At 60.4% G+C, this 25,746-nt stretch overlaps 2 protein-coding genes across 2 annotated transcripts; one reads left to right on the top strand and one right to left on the bottom strand.

Annotated features, from left to right (window-relative positions):
- Positions 1-366: 366 nt before the first annotated feature.
- LOC136306002 (ranBP-type and C3HC4-type zinc finger-containing protein 1-like) lies at positions 367-7,939 on the top strand (the record flags this gene model as incomplete). The annotated part of the gene is made up of 6 exons (XM_066209352.1): positions 367-557; positions 2,796-2,907; positions 4,798-4,977; positions 6,293-6,391; positions 6,501-6,644; positions 7,204-7,939. Coding segments are annotated over 6 exons (807 nt in total), but the record flags the coding sequence as incomplete, so codon positions are not given.
- Positions 7,940-8,997: 1,058 nt separating this feature from the next.
- CYC1 (cytochrome c1) lies at positions 8,998-25,666 on the bottom strand. Its single transcript, XM_066209353.1, has 7 exons — positions 25,524-25,666; positions 23,916-24,112; positions 22,270-22,396; positions 21,287-21,444; positions 11,476-11,636; positions 10,636-10,736; positions 8,998-9,265 (listed from the first exon to the last, which is right to left on the bottom strand). Exons 1-7 carry the CDS (start codon positions 25,647-25,649, stop codon positions 9,161-9,163), a joined length of 975 nt encoding a protein of 324 aa, XP_066065450.1. The 5' UTR covers positions 25,650-25,666; the 3' UTR covers positions 8,998-9,160.
- Positions 25,667-25,746: the final 80 nt, after the last annotated feature.

Consider the following 25,746-nt stretch of genomic DNA (forward strand, 5'->3'; position numbering starts at 1 on the left):
CATTTTTTCCCCAATTGTTTTCCCATGTTGTCCATGATTTTCCCCGTAATTTCCCCATTTTTTCCCCGTTATTTCCCCCATTTTTTCCCCGTATTTCCCCATTTTTCCCCAATTCTTTTCCCATGTTCTCCATGATTTTTCCCCGTATTTCCCCATTTTTCCCCAATTCTTTTCCCATGTTCTCCATGATTTTTCCCCGTATTTCCCCATTTTTCCCCCAATTCTTTTCCCATGTTGTCCATGATTTTCCCCGTAATTTCCCCATTTTTTCCCCGTTATTTCCCCCATTTTTTCCCCGTATTTCCCCATTTTTCCCCCAATTGTTTTCCCGTGTTGTCCATGATTTTCCCCGTAATTTCCCGATGATTCCCCCCGTTTTTCCCCGTTTTTCCCCAGGCGCTGGAGGCAGAACGTCAGCAGAACTTCCAGCAGCTGCTGCGGGCGGAGCAGGCGGAGCTGGTGCCCAACGCGGAGGCGCTGGAATGCGGGATCTGCCTGCAGGGCGTGCCCGCGGGCCGGGGCGTGCTGCTCCGGGACTGCCTGCACAGCTTCTGCCGGTCCGCGGGGGGAAAGGGGATAATGGGGGGGAATAGTGGGGGGAGGAGGGGGAAATAGTGGGGGGAGATTGGGGAAAATTGGGGAAATAGTGGGGGAAATAATGGGGAAATAATGGGGAAAGAGTGGGGAAATAATGGGGGGAAATTGGGGAAATAATGGGGAAATAATGGGGGAATAGTGGGGAAATAATGGGGGGAAATTGGGGAAATAATGGGGAAATAATGGGGAAATAATGGGGGGAAATTGGGGGAAAATTGGGGAAATAATGGGGAAATAGTGGGGGAAATAATGGGGGAAATAATGGGGGGAAGAGGGGGAAAATGGGGAAATCGTGGGGGAAAATTGGGGAAATAATGGGGGAAATTGGGGAAATAGTGGGGAAATAATGGGGGAAATAATGGGGAAATAATGGGGGAATAATGGGGGAATAATGGGGGAATAATGGGGAAATAGTGGGGGAAATTGGGGAAATAATGGGGGAAATAATGGGGGAAATAATGGGGAAATAATGGGGGGAAGAGGGGGAAAAATGGGGAAATTGGGGAAATCGTGGGGAAATAATGGGGAAATAATGGGGGGAAGAGGGGGAGAAATGGGGAAATCGTGGGGGAAATTGGGGAAATAGTGGGGAAATAATGGGGGAATAATGGGGAAATAATGGGGGGAAGAGGGGAAAAATGGGGAAATCGTGGGGAAATAGTGGGGAAATAATGGGGAAATTGGGGAAATAATGGGGAAATAGTGGGGGAAATAGTGGGGAAATAGTGGGGGAAATAGTGGGGAAATAATGGGGGAAATAGTGGGGAAATAATGGGGAAATAATGGAAAAAATAATGGGGAAATAGTGGGGAAATAATGGGGGAAATAATGGGGAAATAATGGGGAAATCATGGGGAAATAATGGGGGAAGTAGTGGGGAAATAATGGGGGGAAGAGGGGGGAAATGGGGAAATCGTGGGGAAATAGTGGGGAAATAATGGGGGAAAAATTGGGGAAGTAATGGGGAAATAATGGAAAAAATAAAGGGGAAATAATGGGGAAATAATGGGGAAAATTTGGGGAAATAATGGTGAAATAATGGGGAAATAGTGGGGAAATAATGGGGGAAGTAGTGGGGAAATAATGGGGGGAAGAGGGGGAAAAATGGGGAAATCGTGGGGAAATAGTGGGGAAATAATGGGGGAAAAATTGGGGAAATAATGGGGAAATAATGGAAAAAGTAAAGGGGAAATAATGGGGAAATAGTGGGGAAATAGTGGGGAAATAACGGGGAAAAATTGGGGAAAAAAAGGAAAAAATAATGGGGAAATAGTGGGGAAATAAAGGGGAAATAATGGAAAAATAGGGAAAAATTGGGGAAATAATGGGGAAATTAATGGAGAAAATGGGAAAAATTGGGGGAAAATGAATAATGGAGAAAATGGGAAAAAAATTGGGGAAAATGGGAAAATTAATGGAGAAATAATGGGGAAAATTTATGAGGAAAATAATGTGGAAGTGTGGAAAACGATGAGGAAAATAATGGGGAAAATAATGGGGAAATAATGGGGAAATCGGGTGGAAAAACAATGGAGAAAATAGGGAAAAAATTGGGGAAAAAATGGGGAAATTAATGGAGAAAATGGGGGAAAATGGGGAAAAAATGGGGAAATAATGGGGAAAAATTATGAGGAAAATAATGTGAAAATGTGGGAAATGATGGAGAAAAAAATGGGGAAAATAATGGGGAAATTAATGGGGAAATCGGGCAGAAAAACAATGGAAAAAATTGGGAAAAAATTGGGGAAATAACGGGGAAAGTAATGGGGAAATTAATGGAGAAAATAGGGAAAAATTGGGGAAATAATGGGGAAATTCATGGGGAGATAATGGGGAAAAATTATGAGGTAAATACTGTGAAAATGTGGAAAATTATGGAGAAAAAATGGGGAAAATAATGGGGAAATCGGGTGGGAAAATAATGGAGAAAAATGGGAAAGTAGTGGGGAAATTAATGGAGAAAATAGGGAAAAATCGGGGGGGGGGGAATGGGGAAATTAATGGGGAAATAATGGGAAAATAATGGGAAAATAATGGGGAAATAATGGGGAAATAATGGGGAAATAATGGGGAAAATAACGGGGAAAACAGGAAAAAAAATCGGGGAACCAACGGGGAAATGTGTGCGACCCCCCCGTGTGACCCCGTGACCCTGGTGTGACCCCCGTGTGACCCCCGTGTGACCTCTGACCCCCCAGGGAGTGCCTGCGGCAGGTGATCGAGCACAGCGAGGAGCCGGCGGTGGCCTGTCCCTACCGGGATGTCACCTACACCTGCGACAGCCGCCTGCAGGACCGGGAGATCCGCGCGGTGCGTCCGCCGGGCCGCCCCTGCCCCGGCGCTGCCCCAGTGGCCCCAGGGGTGGCCCAGTGGCCCCAGTGTCCCCAGTGTCCCCAGGGGTGACCCCAGTGTCCCCAGTGTCCCCAGTGGCCCCAGTGGCCCCAGTGTCCCCAGGGGTGGCCCCAGTGTCCCCAATGGCCCCAGTGTCCCCAGGGGTGACCCCAGTGTCCCCAATGGCCCCGGGGGTGGCCCCAGTGGCCCCAGTGTCCCCAATGTCCCCAGGAGCGGCCCCAGTGTCCCCAATGTCCCCAGGGGTGGCCCCAGTGTCCCTGTGATGTCCCCAGTGTCCCCAATGGCCCCAGTGTCCCCAGGGGTGGCCCAGTGTCCCCAGGAATGGCCCCAGTGTCCCCAATGGCCCCAGGGGTGTCCCCAATGTCCCCTGTGTCCCTAGGGGTGACCCCAGTGTCCCCAGTGTCCCCAGCTGCTGTCCCCCGAGGAGCACGCCCGGCTCTGGCCCGGGACTGTCACTGACAACGTCCCTAATGTCACCAATGTCCCCAATGACGTCACTAATGTCCCCATTGATGTCCCCAGCTGCTGTCCCCCGAGGAGCACGCCCGGCTCTGGCCCGGGACTGTCACTGACAACATCCCTAATGTCACCAATGTCCCCAATGACGTCACTAATGTCCCCATTGATGTCCCCAGCTGCTGTCCCCCGAGGAGCACGCCCGGCTCCAGCCCGGGGCTGTCACTGACCATGTCCCTAATGTCCCCAATGTCCCCAATGACGTCACTAATGTCCCCATTGATGTCCCCAGCTGCTGTCCCCCGAGGAGCACGCCCGGTTCCTGGCCCGGGGCTGTCACTGCCCATGTCACTAGTGTCCCCAATGTCCCCAGTGATGTCCCCAATGTCCCCATTGATGTCACTAATGTCCCCAGTGACGTCACTAATGTCACTCTCGATGTCCCCACTGTCCCCAGCTGCTGTCCCCCGAGGAGCACGCCCGGTTCCGGCCCGGGGCTGTCACTGACAATGTCACTAATGTCCCCAATGTCCCCAGTGATGTCACTAATGTCCCCAATGTCCCCAGTGACGTCACTAATGTCCCCATTGATGTCCCCAGCTGCTGTCCCCCGAGGAGCACGCCCGGCTCTGGCCCGGGGCTGTCACTGACCATGTCACTAATGTCCCCAATGTCCCCAATGACGTCACTAATGTCCCCATTGATGTCCCCAGCTGCTGTCCCCCGAGGAGCACGCCCGGCTCCGGCCCGGGGCTGTCACTGACCATGTCACTAATGTCCCCAATGTCCCCAATGACGTCACTAATGTCCCCATTGATGTCCCCAGCTGCTGTCCCCCGAGGAGCACGCCCGGCTCCGGCCCGGGGCTGTCACTGACCATGTCACTAATGTCCCCAATGTCCCCAATGACGTCACTAATGTCCCCATTGATGTCCCCAGCTGCTGTCCCCCGAGGAGCACGCCCGGCTCCGGCCCGGGGCTGTCACTGACCATGTCACTAATGTCCCCAATGTCCCCAATGACGTCACTAATGTCCCCACTGATGTCCCCAGCTGCTGTCCCCCGAGGAGCACGCCCGGCTCCGGCCCGGGGCTGTCACTGACCATGTCACTAATGTCCCCAATGTCCCCAATGACGTCACTAATGTCCCCACTGATGTCCCCAGCTGCTGTCCCCCGAGGAGCACGCCCGGTTCCTGGCCCGGGGCTGTCACTGACCATGTCACTAATGTCCCCAATGTCCCCAATGACGTCACTAATGTCCCCACTGATGTCCCCAGCTGCTGTCCCCCGAGGAGCACGCCCGGCTCTGGCCCGGGGCTGTCACTGACCATGTCCCTAATGTCCCCAATGTCCCCAATGACGTCACTAATGTCCCCACTGATGTCCCCAGCTGCTGTCCCCCGAGGAGCACGCCCGGTTCCTGGCCCGCGGCCTGGCCCTGGCCGAGCGGCGCTCCCGGAACAGTTTCCACTGCCGGGCCCGGGACTGCCCGGGCTGGTGCTTCACCGAGGACTCGGTGAACGAGTTCCCGTGCCCCGTCTGCGGCGCCCTCAACTGCCTCCTCTGCAAGGTGGGCGCCGGGGGGCTCGGGGGGACCCTGGGACCACCGGGACAGCCCGGGGACACCACGGGGACAGCCCGGGGACAGCCTGGGGACCACTGGGATATCCCCGGGATCACTGGGACCACCAGGACACCACTGGGACCCCCCTGGGACACCCCAAGATACCCCCGAGACAGCCCTGGGACATCCCTGGGACCACCAGGACAGCCCTGGGACCCCTGGGACACCCCTGGGATACCCCCGGGATCACTGGGACCACCAGGACACACCCGGGACGCGCCCAAGACATCCCTGGGACACCCTTGGGAACACTGGGACACCACAAGGACCACCGGGACAGCCCTGGGACCACCAGGATATTCCCCGGCACCACCGGGACAGCCCTGGGACCACCAGGATATCCCCCAGCACCACCGGGACAGCCCTGGGACTGGCAGGGGACCCCCAGGACACCCCCAGGACACCTCTGGGACACCCTCGGGACCCCTGGGACCACCGGGAGACCCCCAAGACACCCCTGGGACACCCCTGGGACCTCCCCGGGACATCCCTGGGACCACCAGGACCCCCCTGGGACACCTCCAGGACAGTTCAGGGACCACTGGGACACCCCCTGAGACCCCTGGGACCCCCCCCGGGGACCCCCAGCCCCAAAGTGACCCCCCCTGACCCCCCCCCCCCATCATCCCAGTGACCCCCTGAGCCCCTCACACCATCCCAGTGACCCCCTGAGCCCCTCACACCATCCCAGTGACCACTGGGGGGGTCCCTCGGGGGTCCTGGGAGGTTCCAGGAGTTCCTGGGTGGTCCTAGGAAGTTCCCAGGGGGTTCCTGGGGGATTCTGGGGGGGTCCCGGAGATTTTGGGGGGTCCTGGGTGGTCCGGGGGGGTTCTGGATCAGTTCTGGGGGGGTTCTTGGGGGTCCCGGGGGGTTCTGGGGGGTCCTGGGGGGTTCTGAGTCAGTTCTGGGGGGGTTCTTGGGGGTCCCGGGGGGTTCTGGGGGGTCCTGGGGGGTTCTGAGTCAGTTCTGGGGGGGTTCCTGGGGGTCCCAGGGGGTTCTTGGGGGTCCTGGGTGGTTCTGGGGGGGTTCCTGGGGGGTTCTGGGTCAGTTCTGGGGGGTCCTGGGTGTTCCTGGGGGGTTCCGGTTTAGCTCCGAGGGGTTCCCGGGGGGTCCTGGGTGGTCCAGGGGGTTCCCAGTCAGTTCTGGGGAGTTCCCGGGGGTCCCAGGGTGGTCCCAGTGGTCCCAGCTCTGTCCCGGGTGGTCCCGGTGGTCCCGGGGGGGTCCCGGGGGCTGTCCCCAGCGCTGTCCCCGCTGTCCCCAGGCCATCCACCCGGGCCAGGACTGCCGGCAGTACCAGGAGCAGCTGCAGCTGCGGGCGCTGCACGACGCGGCCGCTCGCGACACCCGCGACATGCTGCAGGTCCGGGGGGGGTTTGGGGGGTCCCGGGGGGGCTTTGGGGGGTCCCGGGGGGGCTTTGGGGGGTCCCCACCACCCTGACACCCCCCCGGGTGTGTGTGTGTGTCCCCAGACGCTGGTGCAGCGGGGGGAGGCCATGCACTGCCCCACGTGTCGCATCGTGGTGCAGAAGAAGGACGGCTGCGACTGGATCCGCTGCGCCGTGTGCCACACCGAGATCTGCTGGGTCACCAAGGGGCCCCGATGGGGGCCGGCGGTGAGGAGGGGTCCCGGGGGGTCCCGGGGGGTCCCGGGGGGCTTTGGGGGGTCCCTGGGGGTCCCTGGGGGGGTTTGGGGGGTCCCTGGGGGGGTTTGGGGTGAGTGGGGGTCCTGGGGGATCCGCTGCGCCGTGTGCCACACCGAGATCTGCTGGGTCACCAAGGGGCCCCGATGGGGGCCGGCGGTGAGGAGGGGTCCCGGGGGGTCCCGGGGGGCCCCGGGGGGTCCCGGGGGGGTTTGGGGGGTCCCTGGGGGAGTTTGGGGGTCCCTGAGATGAGCCAGGGGGCGCCAGGGGCTGGGCTGGGGTCTCGGGGGGTCTCAGGAGTAGCGGGTGAGTGAGGAGGGGCAGAGGGGGACACTGAGTGACCCCGGGGTGACAGTGACCCCAGGGTGACACTGAGTGACCCCAGAGTGACCCCAGGGTGACACACACAGTGACCCCGGGGTGACATTGAGTACAGAGTGACACTGAGTGACCCCAGGGTGACACGGAGTGACCCCATGGTGACAGAGTGACCCCGGTGTCCCCTGGTGACCCCCGCCCTGTCCCCCTGCAGGGTCCCGGGGACACCAGTGGTGGCTGTCGCTGCAACGTCAACGGCCAGAGGTGCCACCCGCAGTGCCAGAACTGCCACTGACCCCCCCGGGACACCCCGGGGACACCGAGGGACACCGAGGGACAGGGGACACCCTGGGGACACCCCGGGGACACCGGGGGACAGGGGACACCCCGGGGACACCCCGGGGACACCGGGGGACAGGGGACACCCCGGGGACACCGGGGGACACCGGGGGACAGGGGACACCCTGGGGACACCCCGGGGACACCGGGGGACAGGGGACACCCCGGGGACACCCCGGGGACACCGGGGGACAGGGGACACCCCGGGGACACCGGGGGACACCGAGGGACAGGGGACACCCTGGGGACACCCCGGGGACACCGAGGGACACCGAGGGACAGGGGACACCCTGGGGACACCCCGGGGACACCGGGGGACAGGGGACACCCCGGGGACACCGGGGGACACCGAGGGACAGGGGACACCCTGGGGACACCCCGGGGACACCGGGGGACACCGAGGGACAGGGGACACCCTGGGGACACCCCCGGGGTCACCGAGGGAGCAGCGGAGCCGGGAGGAGCCACGTCCCGCGGGGACAGAGCGGCCGGACAGAGGGACAGGACGGACACACGGACAGTGGATGGACACACGGACACGGGACGGACTCGGGGGCTCCGGGACCCGCGGGGGGCACAGCCCGGGGGGTCAATAAAGGCCACCGAGTGTCACAGGCTGCGGCGGGCGCCGGCGTGGGGACACGGGGACACGGGGACGGGGACATGGGGACGTCAATGGCGTGGGGACGGTGACACGGGGACGGGGACATGGGGACACGGGGACGTCATCGGCGTGGGGACGGGGACACCGGAACGGGGACACGGGGACAGGACACGGGGACACCGGGACACGGGGACAGGGACAGTGACAGGGGTCACCCCACGGCCAGCGCGGCCACGGGGGGACACGGCACCGGCACGGCCTGACCCACGGACTGACCCATGGACTGACCCATGGACTGACCCATGGACTGACCCACGGCCTGACCCATGGACTGACCCACAGCGTGAACCACGGCACTGAACCTGACCCACGGCCTGACCCACGGCCTGACCCACGGCCTGACCCACGGCCTGACCCACGGAGTGACCCACAGCGTGACCCACAGTGTGACCCACGGACTGAACCCGATCCATGGCGTGACCCATAGTGTGACCCACGGCACTGAACTGGCCCCACAGCGTGACCCACAGCGTGACCCACACCCCGCCCCACACCCGGCCCCACACTCGGCCCCACACCCCGCCCCACACTCGGCCCCACAGCCGGCCCCACACTCGGCCCCACACCCGGCCCCACACTCGGCCCCACACCCGGCCCCACACCCCGCCCCACACTCGGCCCCACACTCGGCCCCACACTCGGCCCCACAGCCGGCCCCACACTCGGCCCCACACTCAGCCCCACACTCGGCCCCACACCCAGCCCCACAGCCCCACAGCCGGCCCCACAGCCGGCCCCACACTCGGCCCCACAGCCGGCCCCACAGCCAGCCCCACAGCCAGCCCCACAGCCGGCCCCACAGCCAGCCCCACACTCGGCCCCACAGCCGGCCCCACAGCCGGCCCCACAGCCGGCCCCACACTCAGCCCCACACTCGGCCCCACAGCCGGCCCCACAGCCCCACAGCCGGCCCCACACCCGGCCCCACAGCCGGCCCCACAGCCCCACACCCCGCCCCACAGCCCGCCCCACACCCCGCCCCACACCCCGCCCCACACGCCCCTCTCCCGTGGAACCGCAGACTTTATTCCCGCAGCGCCCGCGGGGGCCGAGCACGAACACTTGTGGGGGGGGAGGGGAGAGCTGGGACCCCCCAGTGCCCCTCCCCCGCCCCGCCCCCCAACTTGTGGGGCCGGGAGCCGCTGGGGGGGCGAGGGGGCGGCGCCCCCTACTTGGGGGGCCGGTAGATCATCTTGCGGCTCTTGAGCACCGACCACTTGTGTCGCTTCAGGTAGAGCAGGAGGGGCACGAGCAGCCCCGAGAGCAGCAGCATCTGTGGGGCGGGGGATGTGTGGGGCGGGGACCCCTGGGCGCCCCACAGAGAGCCCGGCCCCATAGAGAGAGCCCGGCCCCATAGAGACCCCGGCCCCATAGAGAGAGCCCGGCCCCACAGAGAGAGCCCGGCCCCACAGAGAGAGCCCGGCCCCATAGAGAGAGCCCGGCCCCATAGAGAGAGCCCGGCCCCACAGAGACCCCGGCCCCATAGAGAGCCTGGCCCCATAGAGAGAGCCCGGCCCCACAGAGACCCCGGCCCCATAGAGAGCCCGGCCCCATAGAGAGAGCCCGGCCCCACAGAGACCCCGGCCCCATAGAGAGCCTGGCCCCATAGAGAGAGCCCGGCCCCACAGAGAGACCCCGGCCCCATAGAGAGAGCCCGGCCCCACAGAGAGAGCCCGGCCCCATAGAGAGAGCCCGGCCCCACAGAGAGAGCCCGGCCCCATAGAGACCCCAGCCCCACAGAGAGACCCCGGCCCCATAGAGAGCCCGGCCCCATAGAGAGAGCCCGGCCCCACAGAGAGAGCCCGGCCCCATAGAGACCCCAGCCCCACAGAGAGACCCCGGCCCCATAGAGAGCCCGGCCCCATAGAGAGAGCCCGGCCCCATAGAGAGCCCGGCCCCATAGAGAGAGCCCGGCCCCATAGAGAGCCCGGCCCCACAGAGAGAGCCCGGCCCCATAGAGAGAGCCCGGCCCCACAGAGAGAGCCCGGCCCCATAGAGAGACCCCAGCCCCATAGAGAGAGCCCGGCCCCACAGAGAGACCCCGGCCCCACAGAGACCCCGGCCCCACAGAGACCCCAGCCCCACAGAGAGACCCCAGCCCTATAGAGAGACCCCAGCCCCACAGAGAGACCCCGGCCCCACAGAGAGACCCCGACCCCATAGAAAGAGCCCAGCCCCACATTTCCCCCCCAGCCCCACATTTCCCCCCCAGCCCCACATTTCCCCCCCAGCCCCACCTTGAGGCCCCCAGCCCCCCATTTCGCCCCCAGCCCCACCTTGAGGCCCCCAGCCCCACATTTCACCCCCAGCCCCCCATTTCGCCCCCAGCCCCACCTTGAGGCCCCCAGCCCCACATTTCACCCCCAGCCCCCCATTTCGCCCCCAGCCCCACCTTGAGGCCCCCAGCCCCACATTTCGCCCCCAGCCCCCCATTTCGCCCCCAGCCCCACCTTGAGGCCCCCAGCCCCACATTTCGCCCCCAGCCCCACATTTCGCCCCCAGCCCCACCTTGAGGCCCCCAGCCCCACATTTCGCCCCCAGCCCCACATTTCGCCCCCAGCCCCACCTTGAGGCCCCCAGCGCCCCATTTCGCCCCCAGCCCCACATTTCGCCCCCAGCCCCACATTTCGCCCCCAGCCCCACCTTGAGGCCCATGCGTTTGCGGTGGTCGTGCTCGGGCTCGGCCGCCCAGCGCAGGAAGGTGCAAACGTCCTTGGCGACCTGAGACATGGTGGCCGGGGTCCCTGGGGGGCGGGCGGGTGAGACCCCGGGGACACCCCAAAACCCCCCGGGGACACCCCAAAACCCCCCGGGGACACCCCAAAACCCCCCCGGGACACCCCAAAATCCCCCCCGGGGACACCCCAAAATCCCCCCGGGGACACCCCAAAACCCCCCCCGGGGACACCCCAAAACCCCCCCGGGGACACCCCAAAACCCCCCCGGGACACCCCAAAATCCCCCCGGGGACACCCCAAAATCCCCCCGGGACACCCCAAAACCCCCCCCGGGGACACCCCAAAACCCCCCGGGGACACCCCAAAACCCCCCCGGGACACCCCAAAACCCCCCCGGGACACCCCAAAATCCCCCCGGGGACACCCCAAAATCCCCCCCGGGGACACCCCAGACCCCTCACAGCCCCAGCAGGAGCCCCCAAAGGCCCTTTAACCCCCCCAGGACCCCCCTAAATCCCCTGTGAGCCTCCCCAGGACCCCCCAAATCTCCTTTAACCCCCCAAACCCCCTTTAACCCCCCAAAGCCCCTTTACCCCCTCTCGGGCCCCCCCAGATCCCCTCCCGGGCCCCCCAAACCCCCTCCCGGGCCCCCCAAACCCCCTTTACCCCCCCCAAACCCCCTTGAATCCCCCCCAAACCCCCTTTACCCCCTCCCGGGCCCCCCCAAACCCCCTTAAATCCCCCCCAAACCCCCTTTAATCCCCCCCAGCCCCCCCCGAGCCCCCCCAGCCCCCGGCCCGCTCACCGTCGTCGTAGTCGAGCACCTGGTCGTAGATGGGCGGGGCCATGCCGATGGCCTGCCCGGGGAAGTAGGGGTTGTAGTGCAGCCCCTCCCTCAGCGACACGCCCGCGGGGGGGTCGCAGTACCCCGTCAGCAGCGAGAACACGTAGTCCTCCCCTCCGTGCCTGGGGGGGGGCAATTAAACCGGTAATTAATCGTTAGTGGCGTTAATTAACCGTTAGCGGCAGTAACGGCATCGTTAACGGGGTTATGGGACCAGTAACGGGGTCGGCAATGGGGTCACGGAACCCCAGGACACGTGATCCCCCCCTGCGTGCCTGCAGGGGGGGAATTAAATCGGTAATTAATCGTTAATGGGGTAATTAAATCGTTAACGGGTTAATGAAATCGTTAATGGGTTAATGAAATCGTTAATGGGTTAATAATGGGGTCACAGTAAGCCGTGAGGAGAGAGAACATGTAAACCTCTCCTCCGTGTCTGGAGGGGGGAATTAAATCGGTAACTAAATCGTTAATGGGGTAATTAAATCCTTAACGGGTTAATTAAATCATTAATGGGTTAATGAAATCGTTAATGGGTTAATAATGGGGTCACAGTAACCCGGGAGGTGAGACAACATGTAAACCTCTCCTCTGTGTCTGGAGGGGGGAATTAAATCGGTAACTAAATCGTTAATGGGGTAATTAAATCCTTAATGGGTTAATTAAATCGTTAATGGGTTAACGAAATCGTTAATGGGTTAATAATGGGGTCACAGTAACCCGGGAGGTGAGACAACATGTAAACCTCTCCTCCGTGTCTGGAGGGGGGAATTAAATCGGTAATTAAATCGTTAATGGGGTAATTAAATCCTTAACGAGTTAATTAAATCGTTAATGGGTTAATGAAATCGTTAATGGGTTAATGAAATCGTTAACGGGGTTAATTCAACGGTTACTGGATCACTAATGGGGTCGCAGTAAGCGGTGAGGAGAGAGAACGCACAGTGCTGACCTCGGTGCCGGGGGGTCAGCGGGATCCGTGGGATCGGTGAGGGGAGCAATGGGATCAGTGATGGGATCAATGGGATCAGTGATGGGATCAATGGGATCAGTGAGGGGATCAATGGGATCAGTGATGGGATCAATGGGATCAGTGAGGGGATCAATGGGATCGGTGATGGGATCAATGGGATCAGTGAGGGGATCAATGGGATCAGTGATGGGATCAATGGGATCGGTGAGGGGAGCAATGGGATCGGTGAGGGGATCAATGGGATCAGTGAGGGGAGCAATGGGATCGGTGAGGGGATCAATGGGATCAGTGAGGGGAGCAATGGGATCAGTGATGGGAGCAATGGGATCAGTGAGGGGAGCAATGGGATCAGTGAGGGGAGCAATGGGATCAGTGATGGGAGCAATGGGATCAGTGATGGGATCAATGGGATCAGTGATGGGATCAATGGGATCAGTGAGATCAATGACGGGATCAGTGATGGGATCAATGGGATCGGTGATGGGAGCAATGGGATCAGTGAGGGGATCAATGGGATCGGTGATGGGATCAATGGGATCAGTGATGGGAGCAATGGGATCGGTGATGGGAGCAATGGGATCAGTGATGGGAGCAATGGGATCAGTGATGGGAGCAATGGGATCAGTGATGGGATCAATGGGATCAGTGAGATCAATGACGGGATCAGTGATGGGATCAATGGGATCGGTGATGGGAGCAATGGGATCAGTGAGGGGATCAATGGGATCAGTGATGGGATCAATGGGATCGGTGATGGGAGCAATGGGATCGGTGAGGGGATCAATGGGATCGGTGATGGGAGCAATGGGATCAGTGATGGGAGCAATGGGATCAGTGATGGGATCAATGGGATCAGTGATGGGAGCAATGGGATCGGTGATGGGATCAATGGGATCAGTGAGGGGATCAATGGGATCGGTGATGGGAGCAATGGGATCAGTGATGGGATCAATGGGATCAGTGATGGGAGCAATGGGATCAGTGAGGGGATCAATGGGATCGGTGAGATCAATGACGGGATCAGTGAGGGGAGCAATGGGATCAGTGAGGGGATCAATGGGATCAGTGATGGGAGCAATGGGATCAGTGATGGGATCAATGGGATCAGTGATGGGATCAATGGGATCGGTGAGGGGATCAATGGGATCAGTGAGGGGAGCAATGGGATCGGTGAGATCAATGACGGGATCAGTGAGGGGAGCAATGGGATCAGTGAGGGGATCAATGGGATCAGTGAGGGGATCAATGGGATCAGTGAGGGGATCAATGGGATCGGTGAGGGGATCAATGGGATCAGTGATGGGATCAATGGGATCAGTGATGGGAGCAATGGGATCAGTGAGGGGATCAATGGGATCAGTGATGGGAGCAATGGGATCGGTGATGGGATCAATGGGATCAGTGAGGGGAGCAATGGGATCAGTGATGGGAGCAATGGGATCAGTGAGGGGAGCAATGGGATCGGTGAGGGGAGCAATGGGATCGGTGAGGGGAGCAATGGGATCAGTGATGGGATCAATGGGATCGGTGAGGGGAGCAATGGGATCAGTGAGGGGAGCAATGGGATCAGTGAGGGGATCAATGGGATCGGTGAGGGGAGCAATGGGATCAGTGAGGGGATCAATGGGATCAGTGATGGGAGCAATGGGATCAGTGATGGGATCAATGGGATCAGTGAGGGGATCAATGGGATCAGTGATGGGAGCAATGGGATCAGTGAGGGGAGCAATGGGATCAGTGATGGGATCAATGGGATCAGTGATGGGATCAATGGGATCAGTGAGGGGAGCAATGGGATCAGTGATGGGAGCAATGGGATCAGTGAGGGGAGCAATGGGATCAGTGATGGGATCAATGGGATCGGTGATGGGATCAATGGGATCAGTGAGGGGAGCAATGGGATCGGTGATGGGATCAATGGGATCAGTGATGGGAGCAATGGGATCAGTGATGGGAGCAATGGGATCGGTGATGGGATCAATGGGATCAGTGATGGGATCAATGGGATCAGTGAGGGGAGCAATGGGATCAGTGAGGGGAGCAATGGGATCGGTGATGGGAGCAATGGGATCAGTGAGGGGAGCAATGGGATCAGTGAGGGGAGCAATGGGATCAGTGAGGGGAGCAATGGGATCGGTGATGGGAGCAATGGGATCAGTGAGGGGAGCAATGGGATCAGTGAGGGGAGCAATGGGATCAGTGATGGGATCAGTGGGATCAGTGATGGGAGCAATGGGATCAGTGAGGGGAGCAATGGGATCAGTGATGGGATCAATGGGATCAGTGATGGGAGCAATGGGATCAGTGATGGGAGCAATGGGATCGGTGAGGGGATCAATGGGATCAGTGAGGGGAGCAATGGGATCAGTGATGGGATCAATGGGATCAGTGAGGGGAGCAATGGGATCAGTGAGGGGATCAATGGGATCAGTGAGGGGAGCAATGGGATCGGTGAGATCAATGACGGGATCAGTGATGGGATCAATGGGATCGGTGAGGGGATCAATGGGATCGGTGATGGGAGCAATGGGATCGGTGAGATCAATGACGGGATCAGTGAGGGGAGCAATGGGATCAGTGAGGGGATCAATGAGGGGATCAGTGATGGGATCAATGGGATCAGTGAGGGGATCAATGGGATCGGTGATGGGAGCAATGGGATCGGTGATGGGATCAATGGGATCGGTGAGGGGAGCAATGGGATCAGTGATGGGAGCAATGGGATCAGTGATGGGATCAATGGGATCAGTGAGGGGATCAATGGGATCAGTGATGGGAGCAATGGGATCAGTGATGGGAGCAATGGGATCAGTGATGGGAGCAATGGGATCAGTGAGGGGATCAATGGGATCAGTGATGGGATCAATGGGATCAGTGAGGGGAGCAATGGGATCAGTGAGGGGATCAATGGGATCAGTGAGGGGATCAATGGGATCGGTGATGGGATCAATGGGATCAGTGAGGGGAGCAATGGGATCGGTGAGATCAATGACGGGATCAGTGATGGGATCAGTGGGATCAGTGATGGGAGCAATGGGATCAGTGAGGGGATCAATGGGATCAGTGAGGGGATCAATGGGATCAGTGATGGGAGCAATGGGATCGGTGATGGGATCAATGGGATCAGTGATGGGATCAATGGGATCAGGGAGGGGATCAATGGGATCAGTGAGGGGATCAATGGGATCAGTGATGGGAGCAATGGGATCAGTGATGGGATCAATGGGATCGGTGAGGGGATCAATGGGATCGGTGATGGGAGCAATGGGATCGGTGAGATCAATGACGGGATCAGTGAGGGGAGCAATGGGATCAGTGAGGGGATCAATGGGATCAGTGATGGGAGCAATGGGATCAGTGATGGGAGCAATGGGATCAGTGATGGGAGCAATGGGATCAGTGAGGGGATCAATGGGATCAGTGAGGGGAGCAATGGGATCGGTGATGGGATCAATGGGATCAGTGAGGGGAGCAATGGGATCAGTGAGGGGATCAATGGGATCAGTGAGGGGATCAATGGGATCGGTGATGGGATCAATGGGATCAGTGAGGGGAGCAATGGGATCGGTGAGATCAATGACGGGATCAGTGATGGGATCAGTGGGATCAGTGATGGGAGCAATGGGATCAGTGAGGGGATCAATGGGATCAGTGAGGGGATCAATGGGATCAGTGATGGGAGCAATGGGATCGGTGATGGGATCAATGGGATCAGTGATGGGATCAATGGGATCAGGGAGGGGATCAATGGGATCAGTGAGGGGATCAATGGGATCAGTGATGGGAGCAATGGGATCAGTGATGGGATCAATGGGATCGGTGAGGGGATCAATGGGATCGGTGATGGGAGCAATGGGATCGGTGAGATCAATGACGGGATCAGTGAGGGGAGCAATGGGATCAGTGAGGGGAGCAATGGGATCGGTGAGGGGATCAATGGGATCGGTGATGGGAGCAATGGGATCGGTGAGATCAATGACGGGATCAGTGAGGGGAGCAATGGGATCAGTGAGGGGATCAATGGGATCAGTGATGGGAGCAATGGGATCAGTGATGGGAGCAATGGGATCAGTGATGGGAGCAATGGGATCAGTGAGGGGAGCAATGGGATCGGTGATGGGATCAATGGGATCGGTGAGGGGAGCAATGGGATCAGTGATGGGAGCAATGGGATCAGTGATGGGATCAATGGGATCAGTGATGGGATCAATGGGATCAGTGAGGGGAGCAATGGGATCAGTGATGGGATCAATGGGATCAGTGAGGGGAGCAATGGGATCGGTGAGATCAATGACGGGATCAGTGAGGGGAGCAATGGGATCAGTGAGGGGATCAATGGGATCAGTGATGGGAGCAATGGGATCAGTGATGGGAGCAATGGGATCAGTGATGGGAGCAATGGGATCAGTGAGGGGATCAATGGGATCAGTGATGGGATCAATGGGATCAGTGAGGGGAGCAATGGGATCAGTGAGGGGATCAATGGGATCAGTGAGGGGATCAATGGGATCAGTGAGGGGATCAATGGGATCAGTGAGGGGATCAATGGGATCAGTGATGGGAGCAATGGGATCGGTGAGGGGATCAATGGGATCAGTGAGGGGAGCAATGGGATCAGTGATGGGAGCAATGGGATCAGTGATGGGATCAATGGGATCGGTGATGGGATCAATGGGATCAGTGAGGGGAGCAATGGGATCGGTGATGGGATCAATGGGATCAGTGATGGGATCAATGGGATCAGTGAGGGGATCAATGGGATCAGTGATGGGAGCAATGGGATCAGTGAGGGGAGCAATGGGATCAGTGAGGGGAGCAATGGGATCGGTGATGGGATCAATGGGATCAGTGATGGGATCAATGGGATCAGTGAGGGGATCAATGGGATCGGTGAGGGGATCAATGGGATCAGTGAGGGGAGCAATGGGATCAGTGAGGGGATCAATGGGATCGGTGATGGGATCAATGGGATCAGTGAGGGGATCAATGGGATCAGTGAGGGGATCAATGGGATCAGTGAGGGGATCAATGGGATCAGTGATGGGATCAATGGGATCAGTGAGGGGATCAATGGGATCAGTGAGGGGATCAATGGGATCAGTGATGGGAGCAATGGGATCAGTGATGGGATCAATGGGATCAGTGATGGGATCAATGGGATCAGTGAGGGGATCAATGGGATCAGTGAGGGGAGCAATGGGATCAGTGAGGGGATCAATGGGATCAGTGAGGGGATCAATGGGATCGGTGAGGGGATCAATGGGATCAGTGAGGGGAGCAATGGGATCGGTGATGGGATCAATGGGATCAGTGAGGGGATCAATGGGATCAGTGATGGGATCAATGGGATCAGTGAGGGGATCAATGGGATCAGTGAGGGGATCAATGGGATCAGTGAGGGGATCAATGGGATCAGTGATGGGAGCAATGGGATCAGTGATGGGAGCAATGGGATCAGTGATGGGATCAATGGGATCAGTGAGGGGATCAATGGGATCAGTGAGGGGATCAATGGGATCAGTGAGGGGATCAATGGGATCAGTGATGGGATCAATGGGATCGGTGATGGGATCAATGGGATCAGTGAGGGGAGCAATGGGATCAGTGAGGGGATCAATGGGATCAGTGATGGGAGCAATGGGATCAGTGAGGGGAGCAATGGGATCAGTGAGGGGAGCAATGGGATCAGTGATGGGAGCAATGGGATCAGTGAGGGGATCAATGGGATCGGTGAGGGGATCAATGGGATCAGTGATGGGAGCAATGGGATCAGTGATGGGATCAATGGGATCAGTGAGGGGAGCAATGGGATCAGTGAGGGGATCAATGGGATCAGTGAGGGGATCAATGGGATCGGTGATGGGATCAATGGGATCAGTGAGGGGATCAATGGGATCAGTGAGGGGATCAATGGGATCAGTGATGGGAGCAATGGGATCAGTGAGGGGATCAATGGGATCAGTGAGGGGATCAATGGGATCAGTGAGGGGATCAATGGGATCAGTGAGGGGATCAATGGGATCAGTGAGGGGATCAATGGGATCAGTGAGGGGATCAATGGGATCAGTGATGGGAGCAATGGGATCAGTGAGGGGAGCAATGGGATCGGTGATGGGATCAATGGGATCAGTGATGGGAGCAATGGGATCGGTGAGATCAATGACGGGATCAGTGAGGGGAGCAATGGGATCAGTGAGGGGATCAATGGGATCAGTGATGGGAGCAATGGGATCAGTGAGGGGATCAATGGGATCAGTGAGGGGAGCAATGGGATCAGTGATGGGATCAATGGGATCAGTGATGGGATCAATGGGATCGGTGATGGGATCAATGGGATCAGTGAGGGGAGCAATGGGATCAGTGAGGGGATCAATGGGATCAGTGAGGGGAGCAATGGGATCGGTGATGGGATCAATGGGATCAGTGAGGGGATCAATGGGATCGGTGATGGGATCAATGGGATCAGTGATGGGAGCAATGGGATCAGTGATGGGATCAATGGGATCAGTGAGGGGATCAATGGGATCAGTGATGGGAGCAATGGGATCGGTGATGGGATCAATGGGATCAGTGATGGGATCAATGGGATCAGTGAGGGGATCAATGGGATCAGTGAGGGGATCAATGGGATCAGTGATGGGAGCAATGGGATCAGTGATGGGATCAATGGGATCAGTGATGGGATCAATGGGATCAGTGAGGGGAGCAATGGGATCAGTGAGGGGATCAATGGGATCAGTGATGGGAGCAATGGGATCAGTGAGGGGAGCAATGGGATCGGTGATGGGATCAATGGGATCGGTGAGGGGATCAATGGGATCAGTGATGGGAGCAATGGGATCAGTGAGGGGATCAATGGGATCAGTGATGGGAGCAATGGGATCAGTGAGGGGAGCAATGGGATCGGTGATGGGATCAATGGGATCGGTGAGGGGATCAATGGGATCAGTGAGATCAATGACGGGATCAGTGATGGGATCAATGGGATCGGTGATGGGAGCAATGGGATCAGTGAGGGGAGCAATGGGATCAGTGATGGGAGCAATGGGATCGGTGATGGGATCAATGGGATCGGTGAGGGGATCAATGGGATCGGTGATGGGAGCAATGGGATCAGTGAGGGGAGCAATGGGATCGGTGAGGGGATCAATGGGATCAGTGAGGGGAGCAATGGGATCAGTGATGGGATCAATGGGATCAGTGAGGGGATCAATGGGATCGGTGAGGGGATCAATGGGATCAGTGAGGGGAGCAATGGGATCAGTGATGGGAGCAATGGGATCAGTGATGGGATCAATGGGATCAGTGATGGGATCAATGGGATCAGTGATGGGATCAATGGGATCGGTGATGGGATCAATGGGATCAGTGAGGGGAGCAATGGGATCAGTGAGGGGAGCAATGGGATCGGTGATGGGATCAATGGGATCGGTGATGGGATCAATGGGATCAGTGAGGGGAGCAATGGGATCAGTGATGGGATCAATGGGATCGGTGATGGGATCAATGGGATCAGTGAGGGGAGCAATGGGATCAGTGAGGGGATCAATGGGATCAGTGAGGGGAGCAATGGGATCGGTGATGGGATCAATGGGATCAGTGAGGGGAGCAATGGGATCAGTGATGGGAGCAATGGGATCAGTGAGGGGATCAATGGGATCAGTGAGGGGAGCAATGGGATCGGTGATGGGATCAATGGGATCAGTGATGGGATCAATGGGATCAGTGAGGGGAGCAATGGGATCAGTGATGGGATCAATGGGATCAGTGAGGGGAGCAATGGGATCAGTGATGGGAGCAATGGGATCAGTGATGGGATCAATGGGATCAGTGAGGGGATCAATGGGATCAGTGAGGGGAGCAATGGGATCAGTGATGGGATCAATGGGATCAGTGATGGGATCAATGGGATCAGTGAGATCAATGACGGGATCGATACCGGGATCAATACCGGGATCAGTAACAGGATCAGTAACGGGATCAACACCAGGATCAACACCAGGATCAATACCAGGATCAATACCGGGATCGGTAACGGGATCAACACCAGGATCAATACCGGGATCAATAACGGGATCAGTGATGGGATCAATAACCGGATCGATACCAGGATCGATACCGGGATCAATAACGGGATCAGTGATGGGATCAATAACGGGATCGATACCAGGATCGATACCGGGATCAATAACGGGATCAGTGATGGGATCAATAACGGGATCAATACCAGGATCGATACCGGGATCAATAACGGGATCAATAACGGGATCGATACCAGGATCGATACCGGGATCAATAATGGCGTTAGTGATGGGATCAGTGACGGGATCAACACCAGGATCAATACCAGGATCAATACCAGGATCAATACCGGGATCGGTAACGGGATCAACACCAGGATCAATACCGGGATCAATAACGGGATCAGTGATGGGATCAATAACGGGATTGATACCAGGATCGATACCGGGATCAATAATGGGATTAGTGATGGGATCAGTGACGGGATCAATGGGACTGGTGAGATCAATACCGGGATCAATGGGATCAATAATGGAGGAAATAACGGGATCAATAATTGGGGTCAGGGACGGAGCTGAGACCCCAAACATCCCACACCTGCGCTCACCTGTGCTCACCTGCCCACACCTGCGCTCACCTGCCCACACCTGCCCACACCTGGGCTCACCTGCCCACACCTGTCTGTACCTGCCCACACCTACGCTCACCTGCCCACACCTGCGCTCACCTGCGCTCACCTGCCCACACCTGTCCGTACCTGCCCACACCTGGGCTCACCTGGCGTTGACGATGTAGCTGAGGTCGGGCGGCAGCGCCCCGTTGTTGGCGGCGCGCGCGGCCTCGGCGTTGGGGTACGGCTTGGGGAAATAATCCGACACCTTCCCCGGGCGCAGGAACAGCTCCCCGTTCTCGTCTGGGCCGTCCTGCACTTCGATCTGCCCAGGTGAGACACAGGTGAGACACAGGTGAGATACGGACAGGTGAGACACAGGGACACAGGAACAGCTCCCCGTTCTCGTCAGGGCCGTCCTGCACTTCGATCTGCCCAGGTGAGACAGGTGGGACACAGACAGGTGAGATACGGACAGGTGAGACACAGGTGAGACAGGTGAGAGAGGGACAGGTGAGCTGGGGACAGGCAGGACGGGGCACAGGGAATGGAAGTGCAGGGACACAGGGCGACACAGGTGACACAGGTGACACAGGAGGTGACACAGGGAAGGTGACACAGGTGACACAGGTGACACAGGAGGTGACACAGGGAAGGTGACACAGGTGACACAGGGTGACACAGGTGACACAGGAGGTGACACAGGGAAGGTGACACAGGTGACACAGGAAGTGACACAGGTGACACAGGGAAGGTGACACAGGTGACACAGGGGGTGACACAGGTGACACAGGGTGACACAGGAGGTGACACAGATGACACACAGGTGACACAGGGAAGGTGACACAGGTGACACAGGGGGTAACACAGGTGACACAGGGTGACACAGGAAAGGTGACACAGGAGGTGACACAGGTGACACAGGGAAGGTGACACAGGAGGTGACACAGGTGACACAGAGAAGGTGACACAGATGACACAGGAGGTGACACAGGGAAGGTGACACAGGTGACACAGAGGTGACACAGGTGACACAGGGAAGGTGACACAGGAGACACAGGTGACACAGGGAAGGTGACACAGGTGACACAGGGGAGGTGACACAGGTGACACAGGTGACCCAGGTGACACGGGGTGACAGGGCCGTCACCTCCTCAGCCAGCGCCTTGGCCTCGGCCTCGGTGTGCGTGACGCCGATGAGGCTGCGGAAGGCCACGTACTCCATGGAGTGACAGGCGGAGCACACCTGGCGGTACACCTGGAACCCTCGGCGCACACTGCGGGGGGACAGCGGGGTCAGGGACCCCAAAACCACCCCAAACACACCTGGGGACACACCTGGGACCCCCTGCGCACACTGCGGGGGGACAGCGGGGGGTCAGGGACCCCAAAACCACCCCAAACACACCTGGGGACACACCTGGGACCCCCTGCGCACACTGCGGGGGGACAGCGGGGTCAGGGACCCCCAAAAACCCCAAAACCACCCCAAACACACCTGGGGACACACCTGGGACCCCCTGCGCACACTGCGGGGGGACAGCGGGGGGTCAGGGACCCCAAAACCACCCCAAACACACCTGGGGACACACCTGGGACCCCCTGCGCACACTGCGGGGGGACAGCGGGGGGTCAGGGACCCCAAAACCACCCCAAACACACCTGGGGACACACCTGGGACCCCCTGCGCACACTGCGGGGGGACAGCGGGGTCAGGGCCCCCCAAAAACACCCCAAACACACCTGGGGACGCACCTGGGACCCCCTGCGCACACTGCGGGGGGACAGCGGGGTCAGGGCCCCCCAAAAACACCCCAAACACACCTGGGGACGCACCTGGGACCCCCTGCACACACTGCGGGGACACTGGGGGGGCTCAGAGCCCTCAGCAGCCCCCACCCCACACCTGCCGTGCCCCAGGGACCCCAAAACCCCCCAGGACCCCCCAAACCACCCCCAAATCCCCACAGCCCCCCCCGGCCGTTACCTGGCGTGGTCAAGCGTGGCCAGGGCCCCCCCAGATCCCCCCAAGGCCATTACCTGGTGCGGTCCAGAGCCCCCAAACCAAACCCAGAACCCCCTAAACCACACTCGGGACCCCCAAAACCTCCCCCAAATTCCCCTAGGACCCCCCAAACCCCTCCAGGACCCCCCAGACCCCCCAGGGACACCCCAAACCCCCCCAAACCCCCCCAACTCCTCCCCAGGACCCTCCAAATCCCCCCCAGGACCCCCCAGACCCCCCCAGCCATCACCTGGCACGGTCCAGTGCCCCCAAACCCCCCCCAGGACCTCCCAGGACCCCCCAGACCCTCCCCAGGACCCCCCAAACCCCTCCAGGACCCCCCAGGGACACCCCAAACCCCCCCAAACCCCCCCAACCCCTCCCCAGGACCCTCCAAATCCCCCCCAGGACCTCCCAGGACCCCCCAAACCCCCTCAGGCCCCCCAAGCCACCCCAGGGACCCACCAAATTCCCCCAGGACCCTCCAAATCCCCCCCAGGACACCCCCAAACCCCCCCAGGGACTCCCCAGACCTCCCAAATTCCCCCCCAGACCCCCCAAACCACCCCAGGGCCCCCCAAACCCCCACCCAGGACCCCCCAGACTCGCCCAGGGACCCCCCAGATCCCCCAAACCACCCCAGACCCCCCAACCCCCCCCTCAGGACCCCCCAAATCCCCCCCAGACCCCCCAGGGACCCCCCAAACCCCCGAAACCCCCCAAACCCCCTCCAGACCCCCCAGGGACCCCCCAAACCCCCCCCAGGACCCCCAAACCCCCCCCGGCGTCACCTGGCGTGGTCGAGCGCGGCCAGGGCGCCGCCGTGGCTCCAGGGGAAGCTGGGCGGGTGCAGCTCCAGCTCGCCCGCGGCCAGGGGAGCGCCCCCCAGCGCCAGGGCCAGCGCCAGCGAGCCGCCCCCCGCCAGCGCCCCCAGCGCCAGCAGCGCCCGCCGCGAGCCCCGGCGGCCGGGGGACGACGACAGCCGCGCCTGCGGGGACACGGGGGCGTTGGGACACCTGGGGACACCTGGGGACACCTGGGGGGACACCTGGGGGGACACCTGGGGACACCTGGGGGGACAGGGGACACCTGGGGGGACAGGGGGACACCTGGGGGGACAGGGGACACCTGGGGGGCAATGGGACACCTGGGGGGACAGGGGGACACCTGGGGGGACAGGGGACACCTGGGGGGACAGGGGACACCTGGGGGGCACCTGGGGGGACACGGGACACCTGGGGGGACAGGGGACACCTGGGGACACCTGGGGGGACACCTGGGGGGACACCTGGGGGGACAGGGGGACACCTGGGGACAACGGGGACACCTGGGGGGACAATGGGACACCTGGGGGGACACCTGGGGGGACAATGGGACACCTGGGGGGACAATGGGGACACCTGGGGACAACGGGGACACCTGGGGGGCAATGGGACACCTGGGGGGACAATGGGGACACCTGGGGACAACGGGGACACCTGGGGGGACAGGGGGACACCTGGGGACAACGGGGACACCTGGGGGGACACAGGGCATTGGGACAGCTGGGGACACCTGGGGGGGCAATGGGACACCTGGGGACAATGGGACACCCGGGGACACCTGGGGGGACACACAGTGACATTGGGGACACCTGGGAGGACATTGGGGACACCTGGGTGTGACACAAGGGACATCAGGGGCGACAGGGACACTTGGGGGTGACAACGGGGACATTAGGGGACTCCTGGGGAGGGGACAAGGACACCTGGGGGGGCACACAGGGGACGTTAGGGGTGACAGGGACACAAGGGTGACACAGGGACAGAGGGGACACCGGGAACGTCGCGACAGGAACGGCGGGAATGTCGCGACTATCGCGACAGGAAGAGAGCGAAAGGGCGAGCGAAGGACACCGCGGGGGGGGGAACAACTCCCGGGGACCCGGTGGAGAACCGGGAACAGGGACAGACACCGGGACAGGTAACGGGGACACCGGGAACACCGGGACAGGTAACGGCGACACCGGGGAAGGAACCGGGGAATGAATGGGGGGTACCGGGGGAGGCACCGGGCACACCGGGCCTGGTACCGGACACACCGGGCCCACCGGGCCAGGTACCGGGGGAGGCACCGGGCACACCGGGCCAGGTACCGGGCACACCGGGCACACCGGGCCTGGTACCGGGCACACCGGGCACACCGGGCCAGGTACCGGGCACACCGGGCCAGGCACGGAACGACCCCAGAAGGAGCCGGGGAGCCCCGGGCCCCGCGGGTTTAGGTGAATCCCGTGCCGCAGCCGTGCCCGAGGCGTGTCGGGCCCCCAGCGGCGGCGCCCCCCGGTTCCCGCCGGTTCTCCCCGGTTCCCGCCGGTCCCGCCCGCCGTGACCTTCCCGCGCCCCCGGGGCCGCACTCACCGCTCCGGGCCCGGCGGAGGGGCCGCCGCGGGGCCGGAGCAGCGCGCGGGGAGCCGGGCCCGGCCCGGGCGGGCTCGGGAGGTGCCGCAGCCCCGGGAGGCCCCGCAGGCCCCGCAGCGCCGCCATCGCCGAGGTCGTGGGGACGCGCCGCGACGCCCCGGAAGTGACGTCAGCGGAGCGACGTCACGGGGAGAGAGCGGCACGTGACCGCGCGGCGACGGGG

The sequence above is a fragment of the Chamaea fasciata genome, unplaced genomic scaffold (genome assembly GCF_029207755.1).
Source record: "Chamaea fasciata isolate MVZ Bird 193981 ecotype frontalis unplaced genomic scaffold, bChaFas1.0.hap1 SCAF_875, whole genome shotgun sequence".
Classification (NCBI taxonomy): domain Eukaryota; kingdom Metazoa; phylum Chordata; class Aves; order Passeriformes; family Sylviidae; genus Chamaea; species Chamaea fasciata.

Bases quoted from the DNA above. Each gene is read 5' to 3' on its own strand.
- CYC1 (XM_066209353.1), bottom strand. From the start codon at position 25,649: ATGGCGGCGCTGCGGGGCCTGCGGGGCCTCCCGGGGCTGCGGCACCTC. The intron at 24,113-25,523 runs GTGAGTGCGGCC...GTGTCCCCGCAG, and splicing joins CCTCCGCCGGGCCCGGAGCG to GCGCGGCTGTCGTCGTCCCC. The intron at 21,445-22,269 runs GTGACGGCCCTG...TCACCTGGGCAG, and splicing joins CCAAGGCGCTGGCTGAGGAG to ATCGAAGTGCAGGACGGCCC.